This window comes from Ambystoma mexicanum, chromosome 6p, assembly GCF_040938575.1.
Source record: "Ambystoma mexicanum isolate Mex_15411 chromosome 6p, UKY_AmexF1_1, whole genome shotgun sequence".
Classification (NCBI taxonomy): domain Eukaryota; kingdom Metazoa; phylum Chordata; class Amphibia; order Caudata; family Ambystomatidae; genus Ambystoma; species Ambystoma mexicanum.
Genome location: NC_090935.1, coordinates 1,059,202,997 through 1,059,230,994, shown reverse-complemented (window position 1 = coordinate 1,059,230,994; position 27,998 = coordinate 1,059,202,997). Strand labels below are relative to the sequence as shown.

At 44.6% G+C, this 27,998-nt stretch overlaps 1 protein-coding gene across 1 annotated transcript in view; it reads left to right on the top strand.

Annotated features, from left to right (window-relative positions):
* The window catches only part of LOC138510182 (kelch domain-containing protein 3-like), a 1,131,537-nt gene that overhangs the window by 453,454 nt on the left and 650,085 nt on the right, over window positions 1-27,998 (top strand). Inside the window, exon 9 of the mRNA XM_069625668.1 lies at window positions 20,431-20,531. Within this exon, the coding sequence (XP_069481769.1) occupies window positions 20,431-20,531 (101 nt within the window). The remainder of the gene's footprint in view (window positions 1-20,430; window positions 20,532-27,998) is intronic.

Genomic DNA, 27,998 nt, shown 5'->3' with positions numbered 1-27,998 from the left:
TTTTAAAGATGGCTGCCGGCTCATTTCCCGTTCCTGCGCGATAACGTAATTTCCGGGTCTTTTTTTGTGACCACGGTAATACCGTGCCGGTATTACCGTGCCAGTGTTTAGTGGTTGTTATGACGCGGTTACGGAATGGGCGGTACCCGCAATGCGGGTATAGGGGGGTTGGTGGCCCGTTACCGGCATGGCGGTTTTGCCACTACTGGCATGGGGGGACGCGCGTGCTCGCGCACTCGTAATCACCCGCTATTAGCGGGTTCATACGAGCACGGACCCGCTCATTCCGGCATGCCGGTAGTGACCCCGGTTTTACCGGGCAACTCATAATGAGGCCCTTTGTTTCTGAATTACAATCTGGATTTAAAGAAATAATATTGCAAAGTAAAGCCCTTAAATTGAGTTCTGTATATCTATCAAGAACAAAACCAGCTTAATCATGATATACCAAAAGCATGATATGAGGAAATATACTGTCACCTATATTATTCACCGTATTTTATTGTCCATGTTTATCATGCATAAGGGGTGATATGATCTTCATGGGGCCTACATTGCTTTAACAAGAAAATATTACTACCTTTATTTAGTGTAGGGTGATAAATCCAGGGAATTCGTCCCTTCTCCCAAAGGGGGTTTAACCCCCTTTGGGACTAGGGAGGTGAGTCCACTACATGGCACCCTCCCCAGGAGATAGTGCACGCGCCATCCCTCTGGCTGTGAGCTTTGGGGACAAAGAAAGCCCAAGTAAGGATACTTTCCCACCTCCTCTCACGTCAACCGCCCCCCATGTCTGTTGCTTTTATAGAAGGTGAACAGGGCAAACACATACAGGGCTCGCTTTAAAGTGTATGGCCTGGTTTCTGACTTAGATTTGTCTCTGCCTCTCTAACAAAGCAACACCAATGGAGTCATCCCTTCCATTTCAGGGAGGGACTCCATCCAGTGGAACGTCAAGCCAGAAGGAGGAATGTGCCAAAGAGCAGGAAACACCGGCCTGTGCGGATGCATCGCAAAGGGGGATGCTCCCAGTGACAAGGAGCTGACTACCACACAGTCAATGTGGCAGGCGGAGACCCTCAAACGCCAGTGGAAAATTGCTGTCCCAGGGAAAATGAAGATTCCTGGAAAGCAGGGAACCACTGGATAACCAAGACGTTCTGGGAACATCCACCAACGGTTGAGGTACAGCGGATTAGGAGGCCATCTGGACTCAAGCAAGAGAAAAAATGCTGTCCCCTAGGGGCCATAACGACCACTTCCAGCTCAGAGCAGATCAGCAGGCACAAAGGTACGCAATGTTACCCAAGGAGCAGTTGGAGGGTGGTGAGGCTGTACCAAAGCCCACACATGTTACCGATCCACCTACTCCAGAAGGGGGTGGAAGTAGTGACCCACCAAACAGGGCTGAGTTGGCCCAATGCCCACACAGGGCTAATTATCTGAATAACCCAGGAGGGGGGTGGAAGCAGCAACCGATCAAACAAGGTTGAGCTGGCACAAAGTCCACACATGGCTAATGATCCAAATACCCCAGGAGGGGGTAGAAGCAGCGACTGACCAAATAGGTCTGAGCTGGCCGAAATCCCACACAGTTCTAACAATCCAAATACCCCAGGAGGGGGTGGAAGCAGTGACTGACCAGACATCGGTGAGCAGCCCAACACCCACACTAGGCTAACAAATGAAATACCATAGGAAGGGGTGAAATAAACCACTAACCACATTGGTCTGAACAGGTCCAAAGGACATACGTGATTAACAACCCAAACACACCGGGAAGGGGCGCCAAGATTAACCAAGCACATCAGGCCGAGCAAGCCTGGTGCACACCTGGGGATAATTATCTGACTACCCTAGGAAGGAGTAGCATCTAAGAAAACCAGGCAGGGCAATCCCAAGGCCCACACAGGGCTAACGAGGGGAATAACCCAGGAGGTGTAAAGAACAAACTTTGTTTTTGTTGGATATATCAGTCTCCACACATAGTGAGACTACATTTCAGGAGAAGGGATAAACTAGCAACTGTACGGACTACCTGACAACTACATTGTTTTGAACCCATAACAGAAGCTGAGAGACATTTCTTTTGTTTGGAACTGTTCTACAAAGTAGAGGTGAAAAAAGAAAACATGAGAATTCTTTGATTGGGGGTCAGAAAACCAGCCACCATCTAAGTTGACCAAAGGGGAGTAACCCTATCCTAAATTGAGGCTTAGAATCTATTTTTGTCGTTCTTTGAATAGTGGTAGGATAGTTGGTAGGTTAGCGTAGGTTCGGGCAGAGAACTGAATTTATTTGTCTGACATCCTGGCGAGCACCCATTTTGTTGTTTACTAGCATAGAGAATCCATCATAAGAGAAGGGTTTAGAGGAGGTGTCATTTATTTATTTAATAAAGGACACTGTTCAAACATGTCCTTTTGTCCATCTCCTCTACCACAGTAGGCATATGTTTTACAGTTTCACATCCCTCCTTGTACATATCTAAAAACCGGAACACCAATAGATCTTTTTAAGTTTTGTAGGGTTTAGCAGTGAGGCTATCAGAGTCCAGAGACTTGCCATTTCTTAGGCTATCAATCATATTGGTTATTTCAGTAATTGGTGGGGCTCTCAAGTATGCTTTTAATCCGACTTGTCAGTTTTGAAAATTCGAATTTACAAACATAGAGTTAAGATCTTCATCCATAAATCCTACTTTTATCTCATATAATGTGAAATAGCATTTGTTAAAAACTCCACTTATCCCTGCTGTGGTCATTCTATTTCAACATTCCTTGAAAATACCAAAAGTATGGTAATCTTGATTTATTTGCTAGTTGGCTAAGCCAGAGATGTGCCTATCCTATCTCTATCTCCCTATCATCTGCCCGCTATTGGCCTTTTGCCATATTTTTTCAGAATCTGCAGCCTGTCCAAATTGTATCAGTTGGCAAGGAAGCCAGCACATCAGGATTTCATGTGTTATTGTATTCTTGTTGCAAGTGTGTAATATTAAATTCCAACCTATTTAATCTGTCCTGAATGTCCTCAAATGTCCACTCTTCCTAGACAACATTACACCACAGATATATGCATTAAGGTATCCCCATTTACTTTACTGTACCCGCTTTGATATTGTAAAAGTTAATTTGAGTTAAAAACAACAATAAATAAATAAAGATATCAAAGAACTCCAAAAACCTATTTTCTACAATGTTTAAAAACTATAGCTTGCAATGCCTGCGATTTAAACTGCTGTATGTTTATTCCTTGCCATGTATCTGGTAGTGTGAATATTAATTTCACCTGATTATGGCCCAATAGAGTTTGCACCAGTATACCACAGTTTTTTAATCCAACCCAGTGCCCCTTCAGATTCTCAATTATAATAAATACGAGATGCAGAATTATGTATTCCCGAATAATGTTTGAATTCCCTCACTTCCATTTACAAAACGTTCATACGTTTGTCAAAATGTCCATCATGATTCGCATCACAGCACGAAAATTGGTCTTTTGTACTGTATCAAATTAGAAGCTGCACCTAATTAATGGCAGACTCAAGGTCTCTAAAAATAGTCTTCGCTTCAAACACTATTTGCAATTTCGAAGGAAGCATCATGGAATAGTTTTTGTTTTTAACTATGAGAAGACGCTTACCGCCTTGAATATGTTCTATGCCTTCTCCATGCGTGGGGTAAAACCGTTTCAACTCCCAACCCCAAAATGTTGTGATAGTTGAACTTTCGGGAATAATTGCAGAACCAATTTCTCAATGTAGAGTTCCATTTGACCAGACATAGCTCATTCTCTCAGACCTAAAATGACTTTCTTCCTCCATGAACTCCCTTCCAATCTTCCACTTTTTCCTGAGGCACTTTCACGTTCAGGGTCCGACTGGGACATAGAAATGTCCCGGACACCAATGAAAAAGTGGCCCACAGTTGCAAATGGCAATTCATTCCTTTTTTGACAGACTGAATAGAATTCAAGGGGGAGTTTTTTGATAAAATGTGATGCAAATTGTGCAATTTAAAGATGATTTATTCAGCAACAATGGCCAAAACTACTAGCTGCATAGTGAAGCAACTCATCAAATTGACTGACATTGGCCAAAAAGGTGGGCCACTTTGACCCAAAAAACTGTCCCACACCAGCATTTGGAGTTTTTGGTTCGGGCATTGCCCCTATTGGCCTATAGGCCAGTCCGAGACTGAAAACGTTTAGTTTATGCTATGTGTTATGCATACGTTTACAGCATCCCATGCGTGGCCAGACAGTTCTTCCAGATGTGTCTGAATATCACCAGCCAAAATGTGAAGTCATGAATCTGGATAGACAGCTTAGAGTGGATACTTTTTAGTTCAGTAATGATTTCTTTAAGTGTAACTGATGACTCATTTTCTTATGCATTCACCATAAACTTCATATTTGCCTCTGCTATTGGTTCCTTTTGAAATGCAAATTGTAGGCAATTAAATCACCTCTTGTTTCCAGTTTTGCGGTTTTTAATCCTCACGTCTTCCCTTCAAGCCGAGTGAGCAGCAGTGTCAGATGAACCTGGGAGCAAGTGTCCTAATGCAGAGCTTCAATTCTGCTATTAGTCTTCTACACATCGATTCAGCACAGGACACCATTAACCCTCACAGCACAGCCGCCCATTGTTAAGTGAGAGCTTCCACTTATGATCATCCAGAGCAGCCTTAGCAGAGTCTGTTGCAGGGATAAGACAAAAGTGTGGCACTTCGTTTAGCTGGTAAGATAGCTCGGTTGACTGCTCGTTGGGTGATCTGTGTGTGATCTACAGGTCGCAGATTCGAATCTCAGGAAGGCCAACTCAGACTTTCGTCCTTCCGAGATAAATGCGGACCAACAGCGGGTGGCTCATGTTGTATGAAAATATGTTCTATGTAAAGTGCGGTGCTGCAAGTGCAAGTGCTATTGAAATAACACATGATTATCATTTAACCCACAATGCAGTAGGTTGTCTCTGCAGCACTAGTATTGTCACCCCTTCTTACCATGAAACTACATCAGAAGTACACAAGTTCAAATTCGGTTCTGGCTTTGCTTTTGAGAAGCTCCAAAGCACGTCTTTATCTGCTCCACACCACAACCAGACCCAGACCTGCAGTCCCCGCAGCCTCTCTTGGCGAAGATGTTAAGCCTCACCTGGCCTCTGGGCTTTCAACAGGGACTCATTAATGCGCAGCCCCAGGGGTGCCATAGCCTTTCTCTGTAACAACGGAATATGCGTTGTCACGCCAGTTCTCAACACAATGTCGCCAATGCTCCACTTAGTGGAATTCAGTTTCACCTGATTCCAATGTCTTTCAGCCCCATACTTCAGCCAGTGTTCCCTCCTAACGTTGTCCTAAATGTCAGTGCCTGCTCAGTGGCTCTCCATCGTAGGCTCCACTTTAGAAGCATGCACAACGGTTTACAAATCAGGTTATTTAAGCTTTGGAAAAGCTGTACTTTTCCCAATATTTCTCGCCATCATCATTGCAGCCACTAGCCAAGAGGCTCCATTGTAGACTCTTCTGTTGAAGGCATTGCAAAAATGTTCATTATTTTGTTCTTGATTCTTGAGCTAGCTCTGACTTCATCTCCTTTCTAGTCCTCTTCCATCATGTGACCCACTGAGGGCAGTTGCAGACCATGCCCGCTCCCACTTGTTAGCAGTTCAGTTGCAGACCTTGCCCACCCCCACTTGTTAGTAGTTCACAAGGGGGCAACAAAAACACAGGACCACATTATGAGTAGGTGTTTCTGGCCGGGGATACGTAAACATTGTGAAGAGTACTGTGCAGAATACAAGAGACCTGCAGAAGTGACATTGGGAAGGCCCACCTACAACTCCTCATCACTGAGTTCTTCTTTTTGTGCCTTGGGATGGGTGTCAATGTTCTTCTAAGCCCTTCCAAAGAGGTACACTGGTCTTTCAAGGTGATAGTAGTCTATGCCACCCTGTACCTAAAGGTCAACCTTTCTTCCCCGAAAAATATGACACATTATATTCTGAAACCCTTGGTTCCCAGTTTCATAGGGTTGGAGTTTCCCCACAAAATATGTACTGATCAAGGGAGCACATTCATGTTAAAAATGATGACCAAGGATGACCAAGGTATAGAAACAATTACAAATAGACACCATCAGCCCTTCCATTTAGACATCTTCTGTCAGGTATCAGATAGGCATCGAACCAGGGTACCTCAATGACTTTTCTGAAGTCAATAGAGAATCATCATATGTCATCTGGTTTGGAGACCAACACAATAGGAGCATCACTAACTTCACCCAATCATCACAGAACTTCAGTGCTTGTGGACATGGACAAGGCCAGTGAGATCAGCTTTTTGCACCACATCTGGCAAATAGTGACACCTGTTACAAAGGCCTATTAGAAGATCTCCAATCCCATAACAGTAAAATATATAAGACATATGTGCAACCCTCATACAGAGAGAGGCCACATGAGGGGGAGTGAACAGGGGTGTGTGTAAGTTGGTCCACTAGAAATGAGGTATTGGAATTTGGGGTTGGACCAGATGTGGGTTTGGAGAAGGCTGGAAATGAGGTCAGAACAAATTAAAGAGGAGGCTGATGAGGTGGAATGATGACAGGGGTTTGAAATATCAAGTTGAGAGAAGATGTTGGAAATGAGGAGTGGGGGCATGAGATGTGAAGACAGGAAGGGGTTGGAGAAGCTTATCAGGAGAAAAAGAGGTTAAGATAGCGTAAGAGGAAGCTGGAGAAGAACATCAGAAAGAGGAGGTTGGAGAAGAACATCAGGAGGAGGAAGTTAAGAGAGAAAAGGAGGAGTGTTTAGAAGGACATCTAGAGGAGGAGGTTACGAAAGAGAAGGAGGAGGTTGGAGAATATTATCAGAAGGAAGTGTGGCAGCGCAGAAGAAGCAGTCACACTCATGTTGCACATGTTTTACTTGTTTATTTCAATAATAAGAAAATTGCCAAACTCATCCTATTGCTATGGGAATGTTCCCTACCTAACCAAACTAAGGGTGCTTGTCAGTCATCAAAAGTCCAAAGAGAAATGTCCTCAGTCCAAAACCTACTTCTATCTGACCCCACCACTAAAATGAATAACTAAAGATTGCCAAAATATATATCTTCTGGCACTTTCCCTTTAGCCGTATGTCTTGGAGCTCTATTTTGGGGTTTTTCCACTTGTAACAAGTCTGATTTTGCCACTAAATGGAAACAAGTTAGTAGAAACAATTGATCCTGGTTCCCAGTGTCTCTTTCATTAGCTTCTGTAGTTCATGCTGTATATTCACAGGTAGGCTATCCCAGAGCTTGCAAGACCTTTCATTGTCCTTCTTTCTGCCTTTCTGAATGTAGTCTTTTACATTCCTTGCTCTGTATATTAGTCCATCTGACTCTTTATACTTGACTCTATTTTGGTTGGGGTTTGGTATACTCTCAACAATGGTATGCCACTGTCAGTCCTGGGGCCTCTCTAATGGGTTCCCCTTTCTTTCTCTTTAACTTTTGATATTGATACTTGAACTTAGCAAAGAGCAGTTTTCAAAGTCTCTTAGTAATGGCTTCCACTGTTCCTCCGCAACTATACGTGGTAACTTTCTCGCTCTTTCTCCATATACGCAGTCATGCTTTCTCAATGATCTACAGTCCTCTTTGCATTTCCTTCTATTAATACATGTTGTCCCGGTTGCCTCCCCTTCTGTGTTCCACCGTGATATCCACACATCTGCTGAGTGTATTTTCGAGGTTTGGTGTCAGCCCGGATCGCTTTCCGTGACTCTCTGTCTACTCTTTGTCAGCGCCATAGTGGATTCGCTGTTGGTGTATCACAGTGTTGGTGTGTTTGGCATATGGCTGCCGACGGGAGGATTCGCTCCTCCTGTCCTTTCTGGTTTCAGCATTCTTGATCGGGCTCCAGGCTCACCACAGCTTTTCCGTGGTTGTGCAACCATGTAGGACGGTCTTCAGTATTCCATCCTGACAGCGCTTTCCACACTGTCCATTGCACCGGGTCTCCGGTATCTTCTTCTGGTGCTCCTTCCTTTGCGGGCTGCTGCGGGTGCTGCATCACCATACTGCTCTACCCTTTGAAGATGTCACCATGTTAGAGGGATGGTCCTGCATACAATTCTCTCTCCCTCTCTCATCTCGATCTGTTCGTCCCGGTTACATACAAGTTCATGTTTAAAGGGGCCTCACGTTTTCCTTTGGGTGTCCTATTATCAGCATTACCGAAAGCCAAACAAGGCATATTTCTTGTAATTGAAGGCAATCCCATATATGCAGATAGTGTTGCTTGCATAGTTCCTTGTGGGAATGAGAGTCCTTGTCCTCTAGAGGGGAGTTACTCCCAGTGTGATCCCACTTGTCCAGACTCTTAAGGAGGATCTTGCAGCGCAGGCTCAGAGTGGCCTCAGAGGGGCTGGCTCCCCCATAGGGAGAAGGAGCGAATGCTCTCGATTCTTCGCAGAAGTTATGAAAGAGCAGGAGGAGGTTGGAGAAGGTAATCAGGAGGAGGTTAAGAGAGAGCACGAGATGGATGGAGAAAGATATCAGCTGGAGTAGAAAGGAACGGAGTAGGAAGATCATCAGTAGTAAAGAGGAGGTTGGAGAAAAGTGAAAAAAACACCAAGAGGAGAGAGGAAAAAGCTAACAAGAGCAGGAAGATATAATAGACAGTGGGCCTCATTATAAATGAGGCGGTAAGGGATTAAGAGCGCCGGTAAAGGTGTCGGCGCCGTTAACCACGTACCGCCTCATTATGTTAGCATGTGGGTCCCGCGAGGGGACCAGCATGCTAACAATGGGCCCGTCGTTAATGGGCCCATTGTTAGCATGCTCCCCATTGAGCTCTTTGGGGGCTCAAATGGTAATGGGGATGGTTCGGATTCCCTGAATGGGGAAATACCGGGCCCCCCAATGTCGGAATGGCCCGGTATTTCCCCATTCAGGGACCACGGACCCGGACCGAGTTTGGAGGCAGTCATGCCCTTATTAAGGGCATGGCTGCCTCCAAACTCGTACTGAGGCGCTGACAGTTTTTGCTTGGGAAATGTTGTAGGGGTGTAGCGATTAGTTCCTGCACTGAAGTGGGAGAGCCCATGGTGAGTCTAGGAAAGAGTGTGCTGTGAAACTGCAAGGTGGAAAAGGTAATTTTCAGGTGTTTAGAGGATTGTAAAAGGGAAAGGACAGGCTAGTGATAGGATAGGTGATACGACCAGGATCCTAGGACAGGAAGCTGGTGTGCAAAATGAACAAAGGCCTGTGGAAATCGGGGTAGAATCTCCTGATTGGAAACAGCTAAGAGCAGAATAAAAGCTTTCTCTTTAGTGGCCAATGTCCAATGCCAGCTGCAAATCCTGATGTGGGAGAAGGAGCTTGTCATAAGCCACTAGAAGCAGAGAGCAGATGAGCAAGGAATAGTACATTTCAGGGAGAGCCTGTGAGTTTCAAGAGGGTGAACCCTGCTCAACTATTTACTTGTGACCGCGTTAGACAAGGAAAGGCCATACTGCTTTTTTATCATTTAAAGTAAACACTGACCCCCTTTTCTTTGCCCAAGGATTGTACAAACTCCAATAAAAAGGGTTTGACCAATAACTGACAGTGTTGTTTTTTCTTTGGATGTCACTCTGCATCATTTATTTATTTATTTTTATTTATTTTTTGCATTTGTAGAGCGCACGCAAACCCACACGTAGATGGGAGGCTATTTAGTATTTAAAGTCTTTCCAATTCTTTGACTCAAACACAAACCACAATGCAGTCTCTGTCTTTGGTTGAATAGTTGTTCCGTACATTTCTGCAAGCATGGTTACCAGAACAAAGGGATGCCAGGCACAAATCAAGCGAACAAAGGCAAAGTGTAGTACAACTCTATGATGTCTTCTTGAAAGTGTTGTAATGCAAAAGTCTCTCTCATTCTGAGTCCTGTCCTGGGTATACCAGTCCATTATAATGTAAGGGCAGTTTTGTTTTTAAATGGTTTTTATTGGTATTTTCGTACATCAACAAAATAACTGTATTACCTCCCCTTCCCCTCCCTCAGCTTGCTCCCACTAGCACCCATTCCCCACAGGATCCAAACAAGCTTTCAACTTCAGCTAGTGAACTTTCCTCCATCTTGGCCATCCTACTTTACGATATACCCAAAATGTTTAACCTCTGCGGGCACAGTGGCATCCTGTAATCCATTTGTAAAAAGATCACAACCTGACCTCAATCTTGTAAAAATAATACTTGATCTCCTTAAATGGAGTATGTGACCCTTTCCAATGCCACAACATTCCACACTTTTAATATTCAATTGTGTTCAACGGGGTGTTCTTTTTGCCTCCATTCCAGTGCCACTAATGAGAGTGCCGCTATAATCAACACTGTGCATGCCTTAAATTGCAGTTTGGACTGTGGCTTATGTTTAGAGTCCAATAAACCCAACAAACATTCCTCCATCCCATTTTTCAACTGCGTACCGAATATCTCTTCCATTTTTAAATTCACAGATTCCCAAAATGATGCACCTCTACTATATTTGAGCCGAGTACCCTCTACTAGTGAAACCCCTCCAACAGTGGAGTGACCTAGAGGGGTATATCTTGTGCAAAGTATCTGGTGTGTAGTGCCATTGGACCATCACTGTGGTCCACATCTCTCTGAGCTGTATAGCTCTAGTTATCTTTGGTATATTTCTCCATAGACCATCCCACGAGTCCTGTGAGATTGTATGCCCCAATGTTGATTCCCGTTTCTTCATATAGGACCATTGGATTTTATATAATGAAGATATGTTTGGGAGATTATATTTTTTTCAAAGGGGGTCAGTGGTCTGCTGGCTGCCGCTTTGTTTAAGGAGTCTGAAATCCTACGTTGAAATAGCAATACCAGAGCTGCTCTACTTCTCTGACCCCAAATTCCTCTCGACATTGCTAAAAATAATGTTCCTCCTGTCCTTCCATCAAGACCCTCATCTTGAGTCATCCCACTACCTTCCAGTGAAAGAAGGCCCCATGTTTCATCCCGAGCCCAAAGTGAGCATAGTGAAATAGAGGGATGAATGGAGATGGAAAAGAGGACGTACCCCCTGTTTTAATGAATGCAGCACGCGTGTCTTCAAACAGAGCCGTAATCTGACTCTCATGCACAGTTTGGGGTCTGTCAGCATTCCATAACCAGAGGACTTAGACAGCGGCACTCCCTCTACAGCCCTATCCATTCTCTTCCAAATGGTTCTTGAATTACCTGCAAACCACTCTCTTAATCCCCTGATTTGCGCCGCTTAATAGTAACTGGTAACATTTCATGATAGGTAGGCCGCTCATAGTCCTCACTGCCATTAATGTTTGGAGCGCTACCAATGGTGATTTGTTTTTCCATATAAACGTTGAAATCATTTTATTTCATTATTTTAAAAAACATTTTGGTGGAGATATTGGTAGAGCTTGGAAGAAATACAGAACCCTAGGCAATAACACACTTTTTATGGTAGTAATTCTGTTAAGCCATGATATTGAAAGGGGACACCCTTTAACCAATTACGCATTTATTTTTCTCTAGTAGTGGCCTATAGTTGCCACATAAACAGTATACCCTTCTTGGACCATCTAAAGGAAGTGCTTTGCCTTGTACGCTCTAATAGATCATCCCCTATTGATAAGTTAAGAATTTCGGACTTGTTTATGTTTACTTTAAGACCTGGGACGGTACCAAAGCCCTCCATTTCGTGAACTACAGTAGTGTGTGAGCGGTTTGGTTCTGTCAGTGCAAGCTGCATATCATCTGCGAATGCTACAATTTTGTCTTCTTCCCCCCAAATGGTATTCCTTTCATTTTATCCGCTGTTTTTTTCCGATTTAGGAACGGCTCCAAATATATAGCAAATAAAAGTATGTAAAGTGGATACCCTTGTTAGGTTCCCCTTTTAATAGCTATTCATTGGGATAGTTGTCCATTTGCTGAGTGCCTTATTGTCAGTAAGTTATAATTGGTCTGTACATCTGTAGAAACCTTGAGCTAAACCCCATCTTTCCATTGTTTGAAAAAGGAAAGACCACTCTGCCTAATCAAACACTTTCTAGGCACTAAATGAAAGGAGGAGCGCTGGGAATCCTGACTAAGAACTCTTCTGCACTAAATGACACACCCTTCTAGTATTGTCAAATCTTTGTAATTTCTTTATAATCCCTGATTAATCTGAGTCAGTCAACCTCGGGAGTATCCCGTCAAGTCTATCCACCAAAACCTTTGTGTATATCTTTTTATTGATATTAATCAATGCTATAGGGCAGTATGAGGCACACAGGGTCAGGTCTTTATTTGGCTTGGGAAGTAGGACAATGTTTTCTTCATCCATAGTGGGTGTGATTGTTCCCTTGGACCTAAAAGTGTTATATAACTCTGTCAACCTAGGGGCTAGCGTCATACAGAAAGTTTTGTTAAAAAGTGTTGGAAACCATCTGGCCCTGGTGCTTTGTTTAAAGGGTGTTTTTTAATTTATAGCAGAACTTCCTCTACTGTTATATAAAGCCTCGAGATTCTCCCTCTCCAAGTGTAAAATCTTTTGGAGCAGATCCGAGTTTAGATATGTAACTTGAAAGGACGCCATGGGTAAATCCGCTGCATATAAGGAAGAATAATATTTTGTAAATTGATCCGTTATTTCTGCATTTACCATGGTGTATTTGCCCTCTTAGTTTTTGATCTTTAATATCATCTACGCTGCTGATTTATCTCTGCACTGTCTTGCTATGAGGCGATCTGCTTTATTAGTTTTTACATAATACCTCTGTCTCATATTTAATAAGGCTTTCTCTGCCCTTCTTGTGCGCATGAGCTCTAATTGGCCTCTTATACTTATATACCCTTTATAATTAGCTTTATTACGCTGTTTTTCCATCACCATCGCAATGTCATCTAAATTATCCTCTGAGCCACCTTCCATTTGTTTCAATTGTTTCTCTCTTTGAGCGTTCATTGAGATCAATTCTTCCCTTATGACTGCTTGAAAGGTATCCCAAAGTGAACTCAAAGATATGTCTGGAGTTGTATTATCTTCGAAATACCCCCTGATCTAATCCCCTATATTTCCCATAAGGACCTTATCCGTAAGTAACTCATTGGGAAAGCCACCTTTCCTAGCATTTGGGCAGAAACCCAAATATAATCAATGTGAGAGAATGATCTATGGGCATGCGAGTGGAAGGTAAATCCATTCTGCTCCTTATTAATAGCGCTCCATGTATCTTTGAGAAATAACTGGTCAAACATTTGTTCCAGGGCCTTTAAAGGAGTTGCCTGCCCTTGATAATGAATCGTTCTTCTATTTTTATTTGGTTCCCATGCCACATTAAAATCTCCCATCAAAATAATATCCCCAATGGTGAATTCTTCTAATTTGGACAACACCGATCTCAAAATACCATCCTGGCCTGTGTTTGGGGCATAAACTGTTGATATGGTAAAGGTTTAGTTCCCAATTTGTGTCTTGACAAATAGATATCGACCCCCTTTATCCTCTAGATTCCCTAGACATTTTATTTTTGGTATATTCAGCCATGCAATGAGAACCCCCCTGTTTTATACTCTGCATTAACTTGAACGACATGGAAGTAATACCTCATCTCAAATGTTCCTTTTGTCAAGCTTTCATACATGGGTTCCTTGTAACTCAACAATTTCAGTTTTTCCCTTTGAAGATATTGCTCCACGTTTTTCCTTTTCACTCGGGAATTCAAATGCTGAATGTTATATGTTAACAGCTTGAAAAGACCTTCACAGCGCCCGTACAACATTTTGACCTGGCCCCTGCCATTGCTTCAAGCCTTGTGCTCCCTGTAATACTCCTACAATAGTCTCCTAAAGACCTCCCTATTGATCTGCATTTTGTCTCCATAATTGCATCTTTGGACCCCCCTGCCCACCTGTGCCCCCTCCCCAACATTCCCAATGCTGCCCCCTCCCAATCCTCAACACTCCCCGCAGAATCCACAAAACTAAACAACTCCCTCGGTCGGATGAAAGTTCCTATTGAACTTGCCCTAAGAATAGACCTGCAACATTATCCCAAGAGTTAAACTGTTGGGGGTTCACTAAGACCCTCCTGTTGATTCCAACAGATGCAACAATGTCCCAGAGGAGCTCCCGAGGGCCTTGGTCCAATTCAGTTGATGCCCGATGTTTTACCTGTCTCTGGGGTTTCACTTTTGGTACGCTAAAAACACCCCTTGCAAGCCTTATAATCCTTTTGCCCCCCTGCCAGGGTACTTTGCTGCAATTGTCCTCAGAATATCTTCTTCTTTGAGCCATAACACATCTTCATGTGTCCCTCTTTTCATCCTGGTTCCTTGGGGGATCTGCGGTGAATACCTCTTTCCCACCTTTCTCGCGGTACTCTCGACCACTCCTATGATTTTATTTCTGATGGACAGAGAACGTTGACCTGTTGCTGTGCTTCCAGAGTCTTCTTCACTAATCTGCAATGCATGCATACCTTTGCTACAGGTAGATAGATATTCGGTGCTGCTTGCCCTCCAATGTGAGGAGAAGTTCAAATGGGAACATCCACCTATATCTTATTTGTTTTTGGGTTAGAGCTCTTACCACTGGGCCCATTGCCCTCCATTTATTTTTATTAGGTTGATTGGGATAGGTCTTGATACAATTACACCTCTGTCCGATTGATCCTTGTAGGGTCCGCTGTTCATGCCACCACCAGAATATTTTCCTTTTGACCATAGGACGTCATTGCTACCAGCATATCTCTTGCTCTCGTTCCCGGTTCCATTCTTATCAGCCCCACACAATGTATCCTATCTATCTGAACTGTCCCAGCTGGTGCATCTCCTAGAAAATCCCCAAAGAGTTGTTGGATTGTCTCTTTAAGATCGTTGTCTCATATGTCCTCTGGCAGATATTTAAGACATATGTTGGATCATCTCGACCAATTTTCTAGGTAAGGCCTTCCTTCCCCGGCAGCTAACCACCATGCCCACCGCTGGCATAGCTAAGGCAAGCCCCCACGCCATGGAAATTGCCGGTAGGTTAGAGGGAAAAAGCCAAATGGCTTAAAAAACCCTTGTCAAATGGATGCAGTAGATTGTGGATTTCAATGTTTTGGGAGAGTCTCAAAAGGTGTTCAAGAATCTCATTGTTCTTTTTTAGTTTCTTTCATGACTTCCTGTCTATTTCATCAATATCTGCTATTTCTTCTAATTTAGATATCTCTTCCTTCATTTCTTGCATAGATGGTTTAAATTCTGGCTTAAGCATTGAGAACTGGGTCTGAAGACTGATGCAAGCCCGCTTCCGTGGGAAGGCGTTGTTATTTAGGGCTTTCCAACGCCTATTTACCCTTCCCCTTTGGCATCTGGTGACTTTTCCCACTCCTTTGTCAATGATTCCTTGATATACCTCTATGGGGATTGATGAGGCCCACCGGGGGTATCCCATGGCACAGAAGAACCGAACATGAAATCACAAATTACGGAAGGAATAGAAGTCAGCATGGGGTGTCCAGAAAGGAGCTAGGATGTCTAAAGATTCTAAAAAGATTCTCAAATGGATCCATAACTGTAGTTCACAAAGTGAGTAGTATACAAATACCGTTAATGGAAGAAGTTAAGAATGAATCACAGACCGTGCAAAAACATGGAGTCATAGAAAGTATTGAATATACAGAATGGGTGTTGCCTTTGGTATTGTACGGAAACCTAATGGAGAATTATGATTGTGCATGGACTTAAGATCCTTAACAAGTGCATCATTTCAGATAGACATCCCTTACCAAACCTAATGGAGGTCATTTGGGCACTAGAAGAAGCTGAAGTATTTTCAACATTAGATTTAAAATCAGCATCTCATCAAATCAAGTTGCATGACACATCCAGGAATCTAACAGCATTCATAACCTTAGGTTGGGTTCAATGTGTGAGAATGACATTTGGGTTAATATCTGTTTCAAAGAGTGATGTACCAGTTGTTTTGCAATGAGAAGGGGATTGTATGTTTTCTGCATGCTTTAATGTATGGTAGGAGTCAAGATGAACACGGAGAAAGACAAGAAGACAGACCAAGAATGAAGATCTGCATGCAGGGAGCCTGACTAGGTGTTTGGGTGAGCCAAGCTGTCAACTTTATTGGAACCTGTGGCACAATACAAGATATTCCATGCAACCTGATTGTGTGTGGCACACATGAGATTCAATCCTGGTGCTAAATATGCAATAAATCCTTCCATATGGGTGGGGGCTTTATCGGTCGGCAATGGACCGTTGACCGGATTAACCCGGTCTCCGGTGATGATAAGGGGACAAGGGATTTTAACAGCTGGTAACCCCCCAAACCTATCCACTTAGGGTCTATAGTTATTAGTACTCCTGGTCAAAGAGCATGATGTCCGGGGGTAGTAAATATGGAAGAGCAGAGAAATAAGACAGAAGCATGTATATGGCACACATTGGGAGAAAGAAAGGCGAATGAAGCAAGGACAAGTGGTAAGAAGCATCCGAAGAAAGATGAGAGTGACACAGAAAGACAGCATTGGCCTGAGACCATGTAACCTGGCATAGGAGTGGAGAAGCGGCATAAGGGATTGAGTAGGGACAAGGGCTGGGCAAGGAGAAAGGTGTGATGGGCAAGTGTCATGATTCCTGCCCCCACATATTTTGGTTCCCAGAACTGCATGTGCAGTCTAGTCTTTTGGGTGTGGTTCAGCCCAGAGACACTTGGCATACCCAGAGACTATTTAAGCCACGCCCATGCTGAGAAACATGCTTTGTATTTTCTGCACCTGCAGCGTGACACTCACCGTGTTCGGATCGGTCTCCAGTATGCTTGCATCTTTCTTCTGCGCTCAGCTCCTGCAAGAACAAGAACACCGTTAGAACAGCCTTACCTTGCGGAACTTCTGCCCATCATTCATTGCTCCTTCTGTTCTGCGGGTATCTTCGGCAGTGTCATTCCCATCCCGGCACGCAGCTTCCTAAGGAAAAGGGAAAAGAACAGAAAAAAAGGCATTAGTAAGCATTCTGCAAATCTTCGCTTATTTTTAAATACTGTACGAGCTTCAAATGCTTACCTGAATCCCAGCCACTCTGGGGGAACTCTGTCTCCGGAACTTCTCATCCATCTGCAAGAGGGAAAAGACACTCCAGGTTAGCGTGGAAACATCTAGAGGCGCCGCATACCGCGCTTACTCGCCGCATTTGTTCTTCATAACCGGCATCAACGCTGAAAACATTGTGGCACCTAAAAGACACAGAAAAAGAACTCAGTTCAATACAAATACGAAAGAGGTGCATCGCGCATCGTGCTATCACTCACCTTCAGCGCTACTCATCTCAGCAGCACGCCGCCATCCCCGGACGCCGGCCATCATCTAAGGAAGGAAAGGAACGAAGTTAGAGAACTGTTCAAAAGACTCATTATACTTACCTGTTGGACTCTTGCCAGTGAAGTAACTAGGTAGCAACGAGCCCGCATCAATCAACGCGCCCCTGTGCTGAAAGCAGGACGGAGAGCACACTATCCAAGAAAACAAGGTGAGCTGTGGATCAAAGGGAAGGGTTGGACCATGGGGAAAGAAGGGGTTCAAGCACACAGAGACAATAGGGATTTAAACTCTACCAATCCTGTGTTTAAGGCCCAGTCTCCAGTCGAATAGCCTCCAGGGAGGGGTTCGAGGTTGTAAGAGGTCAGAGCAGGCTGAGTGACGTCCCCGTGGATACCAGGTGAGCGTTACAGCAAGAAGACAGAGATAGTGGTTGAAGAACAGTCGCTGAACGAATTAGGAAGGAATCAGCAAGCTTTACCATTAGGACCAATAAACTATCAGATTATACCGAAGCAGGATACCAATCATTGGTATTTCTTGCACTCAGTACGCAGCCATGTTTCAATTCACTGCTTAACTACTTTTGTCCACATTTCTTAAAACCATAGATAAGAATCTTGTGGCAGATCTTTTTCTTAGGACTCAAACCATTAACATAAAAATTCAGCGAGCATTGATGGGGACAAACCGGTGGAATGGTTTATTTTAATATTTATGGGGCACTAGGGCTGTTAAAGAAATATGCAATGCCAGCAAATATTTCTGGCATCTTAATGGTAAATTTCTGTGGTCATTTCACACTTTGCATTTGGCCTTGTACTGTCCTACGCTCTGGCTAGACTGACATAGTTCTGCTTAATCAGGAGGGAACACATTACAGTGCTGCAAGTTATCCATAACAACATGGTAACACAGTAATTTATCAAAGGTCTGTGAAGACACACCCTTTCTCTATAAGCTTCTGTTCCTTGATACTGGTTACATATGTTGGCAATTGGAAAACATGAATGGCCTCTTTCTGGGTGCTAGACACACTCTCTTTGCCAACTTCACCAGCTGACCTATGAAATGTGAACCTTTAATCAAAGAATACTCGTTACTTTCAGAGTTGGTTTAGCCACATAATGAGGGCATGTGCTTTCCACAAAAGAACCACACTGAGACAAACTGTGGGCTTCGAAGAACTACTGTACTTGAACTACAGACACAGCCATATTGGAAATATCAATTTAAGGTAGAGCAGTGATGGGACTGTAAGTGGTGGCACAATATGAGTCAAGAGGTTACCACTGAAGTTGACTTTTTTTGTGAGGAAGTATGAGGGATCCAGATAATAAAGATAACTTGATGGTGGATGAAAAGTGCAGTCAGTGTCTCCTAGAGAACTGACATTCTGGTGATCTGTGTAGAATGCCTCCTCCGCTTGTATGTTCTATGTTTGTGCTTGCATACATCTGTATCATATAGTGAATGTATACATTACACTTCTGACCACATGTTATGTTAGGCTATGTTAATTTGCTTTATGATATGCAGTTCTTTTTGAATCACGAACATATGCCAGAAAGTGGGCATCAGGGCAATATAGAGGTATGGAGGTAAAGCAGAGCAGTATTTGTGCAAATATGCAGGTCTTGACATCCTCGCTAAATTTAGGGTGGTTTGATTCGAATACAGAGAGAGGTGAAGGTGTTCAAGCATTCGGCTGCCTGCACAGCAATGGATCTGCCATCTTCCCTGGACTTCCTGCATGGTTTACTGGGAGGAAGTTGATCAAGAAAATATACTTTTATCTAGAAAGAAGATGGCTAACAAGGGTAGCACAAGTTAATTCCTGACCATTGGACACTGATTTAATGTGTAGCCTGGGCCAGCGGAGGGAGTACAAAGCTAGAGAAATGGGACTGAGGTTAGATAGTCGGCAGAGTAGTCTAGCAGCAGTGTTTGGAATCATCTGCAGCACCATGAAAGTATTGCCGGAAGCACGGTGTGGATACTGCTATGAAAGGTAACTCTCTACATCACGAGAATACAATGTTGGATTCAGGGTATGTGGAAAAGGTGTTTGATTTAGTGCATTTGATTGAAGCAAAGGTTGCCCCAAATTCACCACGTATGGCTCCAGGGACTGCTTGGAATCCATGCAGACACTCAGATTTCAGACAGGAGTCAGAAACGCAGATTTCTGGTAAAATGGAAGACATCTATGGCACAGATGAGGATGGGTGATGTGCGACAAAATTAACAGTTGCACCCGATTAACGTTTGGTGTCGGTGTGCTTTTATCCATCTTTTGCTGGCCATGAGACAGCTTCGAACATAGGCAGCTCTTTACTCTTTTTATTTGTGCTCAGCACTCATTTTAAGGAAAATCTGGGCATCATCAGTGAGATTCGTAAAACCAAAATAATGCTGCAAGCATGGTCATTAGAGGGAAGAGCAAAGAATAAAATACCAAAAGAGAAAACGGGGATCCCTTTAGAACCACACAAGTAAGATGGCGCAATTAGGACCTTTAATGGAGATAGCATCAGCATGACCTCCATTACATAGAAAGGAACACATCCAGTTAAGGGCTGGGCCATCCATATTGTTCTCCTTTATGTGCGCAGTAGGTGACGATAGTCGATGGCTTTGAGGACAAACACATGATTGTCAGCGTGATCCGGGACTAATACTCACTTTGACAATATGAACCATATCACTTGTCTGTCTTGTGGCAAGCTGCCTATATGCCCTCTGTTCTGCACAGCATGCATAACACTGCTATAATGGCTTCACTAAAGTGGACCAGGTGCAATGGCTGGTGTTGATGCACCTTCCATTGGGACATTTGGAAGTCATGTCAAATTTCATGTGGCTAGTACGCCACACATTTGTAGGCCCATCTCTGCTGGAATTTACTTGCTCCAGCTTTTATCTGTGCGTCTTGCATTTTGAAGCTCGTCATCATTTACTCTGTTTGTACCGTGCAGTGCTGTAATATTGGCGTTTCTTTGTGCCAGTGTACGTGCTCACATTCGCTTGGAATTTCAAATAAAGGCACATGTGAAATGCAATGCTGCCGTATTTGCTATCGATTCTTAAAGCAAATGTGTTCCTTTTTCGCAGGTATGGACATGCAGTGTCTGTAGTCGGGGAGCAGATGTACTTGTATGGAGGTTGCTCTGAAGAAAACCTATATTGCACCACGGTGTATGTTTTGGACACAGGTACATTTCAGAATTTCATGTTTTACGTTTTCTCTTCTTAAATTGTGTCTTTTTTTATCAACAGACATGCATTCATTTAATTATTTTGAGGTTTTGTGAAACATGATGAGTGCCCCAAAGAACATTTGCACAGTGTGCAGAGACCGTATGCATTCCATTGGGGACAGGTGGTCTCCTGGGCTCCGGTGCAGTGGTACACTTGGTTCTACGTAAAAATAGCGAAATTAAAACGAGGCTGAAAAATCACGAGGCTTTTTTAGTCGAATTCATAAAATTATATAGATATATATATGAATCAATATCTATATAAATAAATTGCGGATGGAGACCCCTAGCAGCTCCCCCACCACATCTCCCTACCTTAATGTATACACTTACCTCAGCCCCTATCAATTTATTTAAAATGGGCACCAAAATCCTGCAAAAAATTCGACTTTTAAAACTAGTTATTTTCGGTCTTGTTGTTTTGGTTTTGGATTTTTGAGGGGAATACCGGTACACTTCAGGGTGTTACAAGCATTAAATGAAGGAAAAAGAGCAATTATATATCACGCAGCCTAAGGTCAGTTCACCAAAGAAGTCATGAAGGTTACATCGAGATGTAAAAGGAGGGTTAAGAAGCCAGAGTTTTTGTTAATGCATAGACGTTGGGGCAGAATGTGGAGTTCATAGGGCTCCTTACTTTTTAGAAGAGAACGTGGTTGTAGCCGAAATGTTCTTACAATTAAATGTGGGGTATATATTTGTGGGTTCAGGTAGGAAAAAATTGAGTTCTTGTAAATTTGGTGACTACTGTTTTCTGGGCCTGTCGATCATCTGTGCGATAATCTGGGCCTCTATTCCTCTCACTACCTCACTCTTGTGGACTGATCATTCTCTTCTCTCTTCTCACTTGAAACTCTCCTCTCCTTTAGCAATGGCACATCCTACACCACCTCCTGCCTTCAAGGTCATCCGACCCGTGAAAAGAGTGTCAGTGGTTGCCTTTGCCTCCACCTACTCTTATCCTTCTACTCCTGCGGCGGACTCCCACCCTGATACAGCCCTCTATAACTTTCACAGTTACATCTCCAACATTCTTGACATTCTTGCCCCTGTCATGAGAGTCCGACTGAAGCCTGCCAAAGAGTGCAACTCTAGGTACAACTTCGATCTGGATGCCCTTAAACGCAAGTGCAGAGGAGCAGAACGGAAATGGTGATCTTCAGGTGCACCCGAGTCTACATTCAAGCCTGCATCTCCGTGGCAGCTAACAACACAGCCGATCCTTTCAAAGTCTGCAAGGAACTGACCAACTCTACTGCAGCAGCATCCTCTACTGCACCCACCTAGGCCCTTTGCTCAGCCCTGGCCGCATATTTCATCACCAAAACACAGGAAATCCTGTCCTCTCTCTCTCCTGCTCCTCCTCCTGCACCAACATCTCTTGGGGCCCCCTTGGCTGCCCCCACCCCTCGCCATCTTCTCTCCTCCCTCTCCCTGTCACACCTGATGAGATCTCCAGACAAGTCCGGTCTATGAAAGCCTCTTCCAAAGAGGTGGACCCCTTCCCCTCCAAAACCATCAAGGACAAAATTGACACTCTCGCTACAGCCTTGGCCGACCTCTGCAACCTCTCTTTCACCACTGGGGTTTTCCTCTCTCCTCTCAAGCACGCTTTTGTGCACCCTCTGCTAAAAGAAAACCTCCGCCAACCGGTCTATTCTGGCTAACTATTGTCCAATCTCCATCATCCCTTTCCTGGGAAAACTCCTGGAGAAGCTGGCTATCACTCAACTTACCCTCCAAACTGTAGCTTTTGGTTGTCTCCATGACCATCAGTCTGGCTTTAGAGCATCCAGAAGCTCTTACAATTTTGCATTCACAAATAAGGCGTCTCCAGCGTCTCCAACGCATGCAAAACCTGGCAGCCAGACTGGCCACAGGTTCTCTTTATGGAGCACATATTTCGCCAGTGCTTCGCCAACTTCACTGGCTCCCAGTGGCTCAGCGAGTTAAATTCAAATCACTGTGTATTGTCCACCGGGCAATCCAGGGCCTAGGAGCAGAGTTTCTTCAAACCAAATTTGTCCGATATATCCCGGAACGCAATCTTCGCTCCTCGACCACCAACCTTTTGGTGGTTCCTAGGTACAACCGGGAAAGACTCGGTGGCAGAGCTTTTTCCATCGCTGCGGCCAGGTTGTGGAACACCCTCCCACCGCCACTCAAGTCTACCTCTAACCACCTGGCTTTCAGGAAAGCTCTGAAAACAACTCTTTTTTAACTCCCTGCCTACTATTGTTCTTCCTGCTCGGTAGCTTCCTCATCAGCGCCATGATGCCTTCGGGCGACCGTGCGCTTTACAAGTGAAGGTAAAAAAAAAAAAAAAAAAGAAAGATGGTACTCACGAGTCTTCGGGTTACACAGTTTAGTTCTGAGGAGGTAAGGGGCGTCCCCCCAGATGTCCAGAGGCCAGAAAACTGGGCTCCGTGCAACACAGGGGGCCACCCCCTGGGAAACCCTCGTGGGGAACAAAACCCAGAATCTGTTGAAGTTGTGGAAGTCCAATGAAGAGATGGTCCAAAAGTCAAATAGGAGCAGTGAAGCGAAGTATCAGTCAGTGGAATATCCAGCAGAGAATTGGTCTTCCAAAGCAAAGTAGGATTGTAACTGGAAGGAGACTCTACAGGAACTGAAACCATCAGCGGGTAAGGTCCAATTGCGGAATTCGCAGAGAAGGAAGAGCAAGGAATGAAACTACAGAAAGGTAAGTAGAGTGAACGGAAAAGAAAAAGGAAAAGGTAAGCTGGCAGAACGCTCGGAAGCTCAGAGAGCTGAGAGCGGCGCAGGTATGCAGGTCACTGGAAAATAAAGAGAGCCGAGAGTGGCGCAAGAAGGCAGGGAGCCGAAAAGCAAAGAGAGCCAAGGGCGGTGCAGGCGGGCAAGTCTCCAAGAAGAAGGAGCGCCGCGGACGTAGAAGTCAGTCAGAAAGCCGACAGGGAATGGAAGCTACAAAACGGTGGAAAAGGAGGAAGAAGTCAAACCGTAGAAACGGCAGAAAACAAAAGCCAAGAGGATAAAGGCGGACAGTGAAAGGGAAAGTGAAAGAAAGGAAGGCAACAAGAACGTTGTCGAGAACCGATGAACGTACAAGGGGAAGAACCCAGCAAGGATCGAGTGGAATTTAACAATAAACGAAGGAGGGAGCAATGCTAAGCGTAGAGACAGAGTAGCAACGCAGTTACCTGTCTGATCTCTGGTGAATAAGTACGAATGAATGGGTTGAAGCTGAGCATCCTCCATCTTGAATGGAAGACTAGGCCTGCAATACTAGTTGGTGGTAATGTTGTTGAGCAGGCGCCATCTTGGATTCCACTGAACATGTCGAGTATGATGCATCTTCCACTGTCTCCATAGGCTTCTAGGGGTCCTTCTGACAGAAGCACAGAAACTGCTCTTCTGAACACCTGTGAAAACCTTCTCTCAGAGCTTGACTCCAACTCTCCCTCTGTCCTCATTCTTCTCAACCTCTCTTCTGCTTTCGATATGGTAAACTATGAAATCCTGATCACCTGTCTCCATGATACCCTGGACATCACAGCTCAGGCCCTGGCGTGGCTCACCACCTTTCTCTCTGACCGGCCCTCCCAGGTGGAACTTGGGTCCTTTCTCTCCTCTATCACTCTCTCTACTTGTGGTGTCCCCCTGGGATCTTACCTAGCCACCCTGGTTCTTCAATATCTACATGGCCCCCTTGACCCACAGGATCTCTACTTTTGCCTCTAAATTTCAGAGTTATGCGGATGACAGGCAGCTCTCTTTCAGGCTACCCTCGGCCTCCTCCTCCTCCTCACTCATCCCTGACTGTCTATCCGCAATTGTCTTGGTCTGCTGCTAACGATCTCTGCCTCAATGCCAGTAAGACAGAGATCGTCCTCATTGGGACCCCTGCTCCTGCTTTCCCACTCTCACTCTGGACAGCCTCCCTTGGCCCTGCACCCTCACCTACCAATGAGGCAAAGAAATCTAGGGGTCATCTTTGACTCCACTCTCTCCTTCTCTTCTCACATCTCAGACATCTCCGAAAAGTCCCACTACCAACTGCACCTCCTCACAGGTATTCTACCTTTTTTCACTTTCCCCCAGAGGCTCACCATCTCGAGAGCACTGGTTCTCTCTAGGCTGGACTATTGCAACAGCCTCTTTCTCAATCTTCCTACTTCTACTCTCCGTCCTCTACAACTCATCCAGAACAGAACCACAAGACTTATCCTTGGCCTCATGCCCAGGGAATGCATCTCTCAGGTGCTGAAATCACTCCACTGGCTTCCTGTGGCTGCAAGGGTCAAGTTCAAGACCCTCTGCTTAATCCACAAGGCTTTCTGGGGCCGGGGCCCTCACTATCGGCAGCGCTCTCTTCCTAAATACTCTCCCTCCAGAGTCCTCTGCTTGTCCTCCTCCAACTCTCTGTGGGTGAGCTGATTGCACAAACAGAGATTTGGCGGTAGATCTTTATCCTCTGCAGGTGCCTCCCTCTGGAACAGCCTCCCTGACTCTCTCCATCTTGAGCCACAGCACCTTAAGTTCCGGAAACTCCACAAGACCTTCCTCTTCTTTTCCTCCTTCTCTCTCCCTCTCCCTTGCTAACCTTCGTTCTTTTTCTCTCCACCCTCCTTTCTCCTTCTCCTCCCAATCTGTTCAGTTTCTGCTGACTGGTTGCCTAGCTCACCTCCAGAACCTTACACGTTCCAGGCTCCCCCACTAGTCTTTTGCACTTGCATCCGGACCGCTGCACTATGTTCAGAATTACTGCACTTTCAGCTTATGCTCCATGAGAGGGGCAACCTCTCTGCACTTAACCCAGGGCCCTGCTGGACTGAACACGTTTGTTCCTTGTTACCCCCCTTCCTTGCACCTCCTTTTGTACACATTCATGACCGATATGTACAAGGATTAGTCCTGCCACCCTCCTTTTTTGTCCCCCCTCCCTAGCTTGGTCGCAACTGTAACACCTCCTGCACTTGCACTAGGAGAAATGCCGTCAGGCCTAGTATGCTAGTTTTTCTGTTAGATCATTCTGAAACTTCAAGGCCTAAGAATGATTACTGTATTCCTTTGTTCCCTTCCCTCCTTGAAGCGCTTTGAAGCACTCCACCTGTGTATAAGCGCTGTATGAATAAACAATTACAATTACAATCATTCAAGTTAGCTGTAACGGTTGATAGAATTCCACAACCATATCTGGGTGAATTTTGCTCAGAAGAGGCTGCTCACATACTTTAATTTCCTCTGTGTCTTTTGATAGCCTGTGGGTCAAGTGGTGAGTGACGTTCAAGTGGTGGTTCAGCTCCTGGCAGATTAGAAAGTACTGGCGGGTAATTCTTAAACCAGGGTGTGTGCGCTCTTTAAAAGATGAGATAAAGGATGGCATGTGATTCACACATTCAAGCAGTCACTCTGGAAACGATTCCTTGAGATGTTCCTGTTTTTTAAGGCTTGTGTTATCCAGGCATTGCTCCTCTTTGCATTGCAGCAGTGGCATGTGTAGAGAAGCCCCTCAACGCTCATTCCAGAGAAAATACAACCCATTAGGGAAAAAAGTGTTTATTCTTGTAAAAAGTCCAATACGCGACAGCAAAGAACTCTGCTGTCACGGAGCACTCTAACGAAACCAACATGGACGGCAGCTTACAAGGGCAAAAAGCGTCACAATGACGTACATCACAAAGGGTACAAATCAATGGATCTGGTTGGTGTGACCTTATACATAGGTAGCCTGCTCTATATGGGATGCCAGGCCATTGGTTTGACTGTGCAAAGGTACAATCCTCAAACTCCCCTTATAAAAAACGAAACCTTCACGTGAAGATGTATTGCCTTTGTTGTGAAGAGAGAGAATGCCCTTAATTTTGTAGTCCTGTTCAGGGATTCCCCTTAAGAGATGGGCACTCTTTGGTCAGGATATGCAACCTGAAGATTCAAAGCACCTGTTCCTGAGTGATATCTATGACACTATCTTCAAGGTGTCCTGTGGGAGGCACCTATCCCCACAGACTGCAAGCCGAATTTGTGTTCTGTGACACTGATCGTCCCCTGGCAGTGGACTCAGCTGGAAGAAATAACTGGATCCAGTTCATAGAACTTTCCCCATTTACACAGATACATCTGAAGCCCCCACTGCAGCCTGTGTCCTGCACCTACCTCCTGTGTTCCGGAGTCCTTCCTGGAGGAAGGATGAAATGCCACCACTTGGAACGCACGCCACAGTATAAGTGGATGTGGATGCTCTCACACTCTGGGTCGATTGCTAGTCCACCTTGCTGTGGCTCATAGCCTAATGACCCTGCTGTGGGCCCCAAGGGAAAAAACAGGCATTGGTCAAGACAACAGTTATGGCTTTTGGGATAGGCAGTTGCCAACCACTGCCATAATGATACCTACCTATTCATAAGATGGAACCAGCTGGAAAATGGTGTGATTACCTCAGTAAATGATAGCAGTGCTTTTCAAATGCCCATTTAATACCCATACACAAGCCAAGCTGTTGGATTTGCCAGTTCTTGTTTTTTCAGTACAAGGAAAAAAATGAACCAAGTGGCTAAAGGGTTAAGACCATTTTATTACACCATTAGCACATTTACAGCTGCAATAAAGCCATTAACTCTCAGCAGACTGCTTAGATATAACACTGGCAGGCCAAAGTGTGATGCTACTATTTGATAGAGCTGGGTTGCGGGTGGAGAGGGGCAGGTAGTTGGGAATGGCCATAAGGATTAGCCTAGCCGTGGGCAGCGTATGGCTGGGTAAATAAACAACACCCGCAAGCTGCGTTTTCATCCTCACATGTCATCTGCCTCCTAGCTGTACTCCAATGCAAGTGTCCTCTTATAGGTGGCTAAAACAAAAGGCAGGCTTATGCAAAGACCAATCCATTACACCACCTACAAGCAATACCTGAGTCATATGGAACTCTGGTTCCATCCTGGTTACCCAAATGACCCCATCAATGCCAGGCCACTGCACTGCTAAGGTCTCACCATACGATTAAGAAGATCCCTTTGACACACCCAAAGCTCATTGTTAGGTGGGCTGGATGCTGACCATCTATGCAGTGGAATTTGCACAACGAAAATGACCAGGATTTGTTTTCTAATAGACCACAGATATGCAATGATGAACCATCACTCTATGTAGCATGCTCAGAAGATCGTCAGGCCTAGAAATTCTCGCCTTCTAGCCGTGGGTCATCTTTTGAGCCAGTAGCATCCCCTTCTAACCATCTACTACCAGTATCCCCCCTGCTTAAGTTTTTCATGAGGATGTGATATTGTTACCCACCAGCAATGTGTTGCCCTTCTGGGCCAGTTGTCCAACAACTTCTTATTGGTCTGATTGCCAAAATTGTCTGAGATATAACATTTAGCAAGCTCTCTGGTCTCCTCTTTTATCTGATCTCATTCAGTGAGTTTGTGAGACATATCGTTC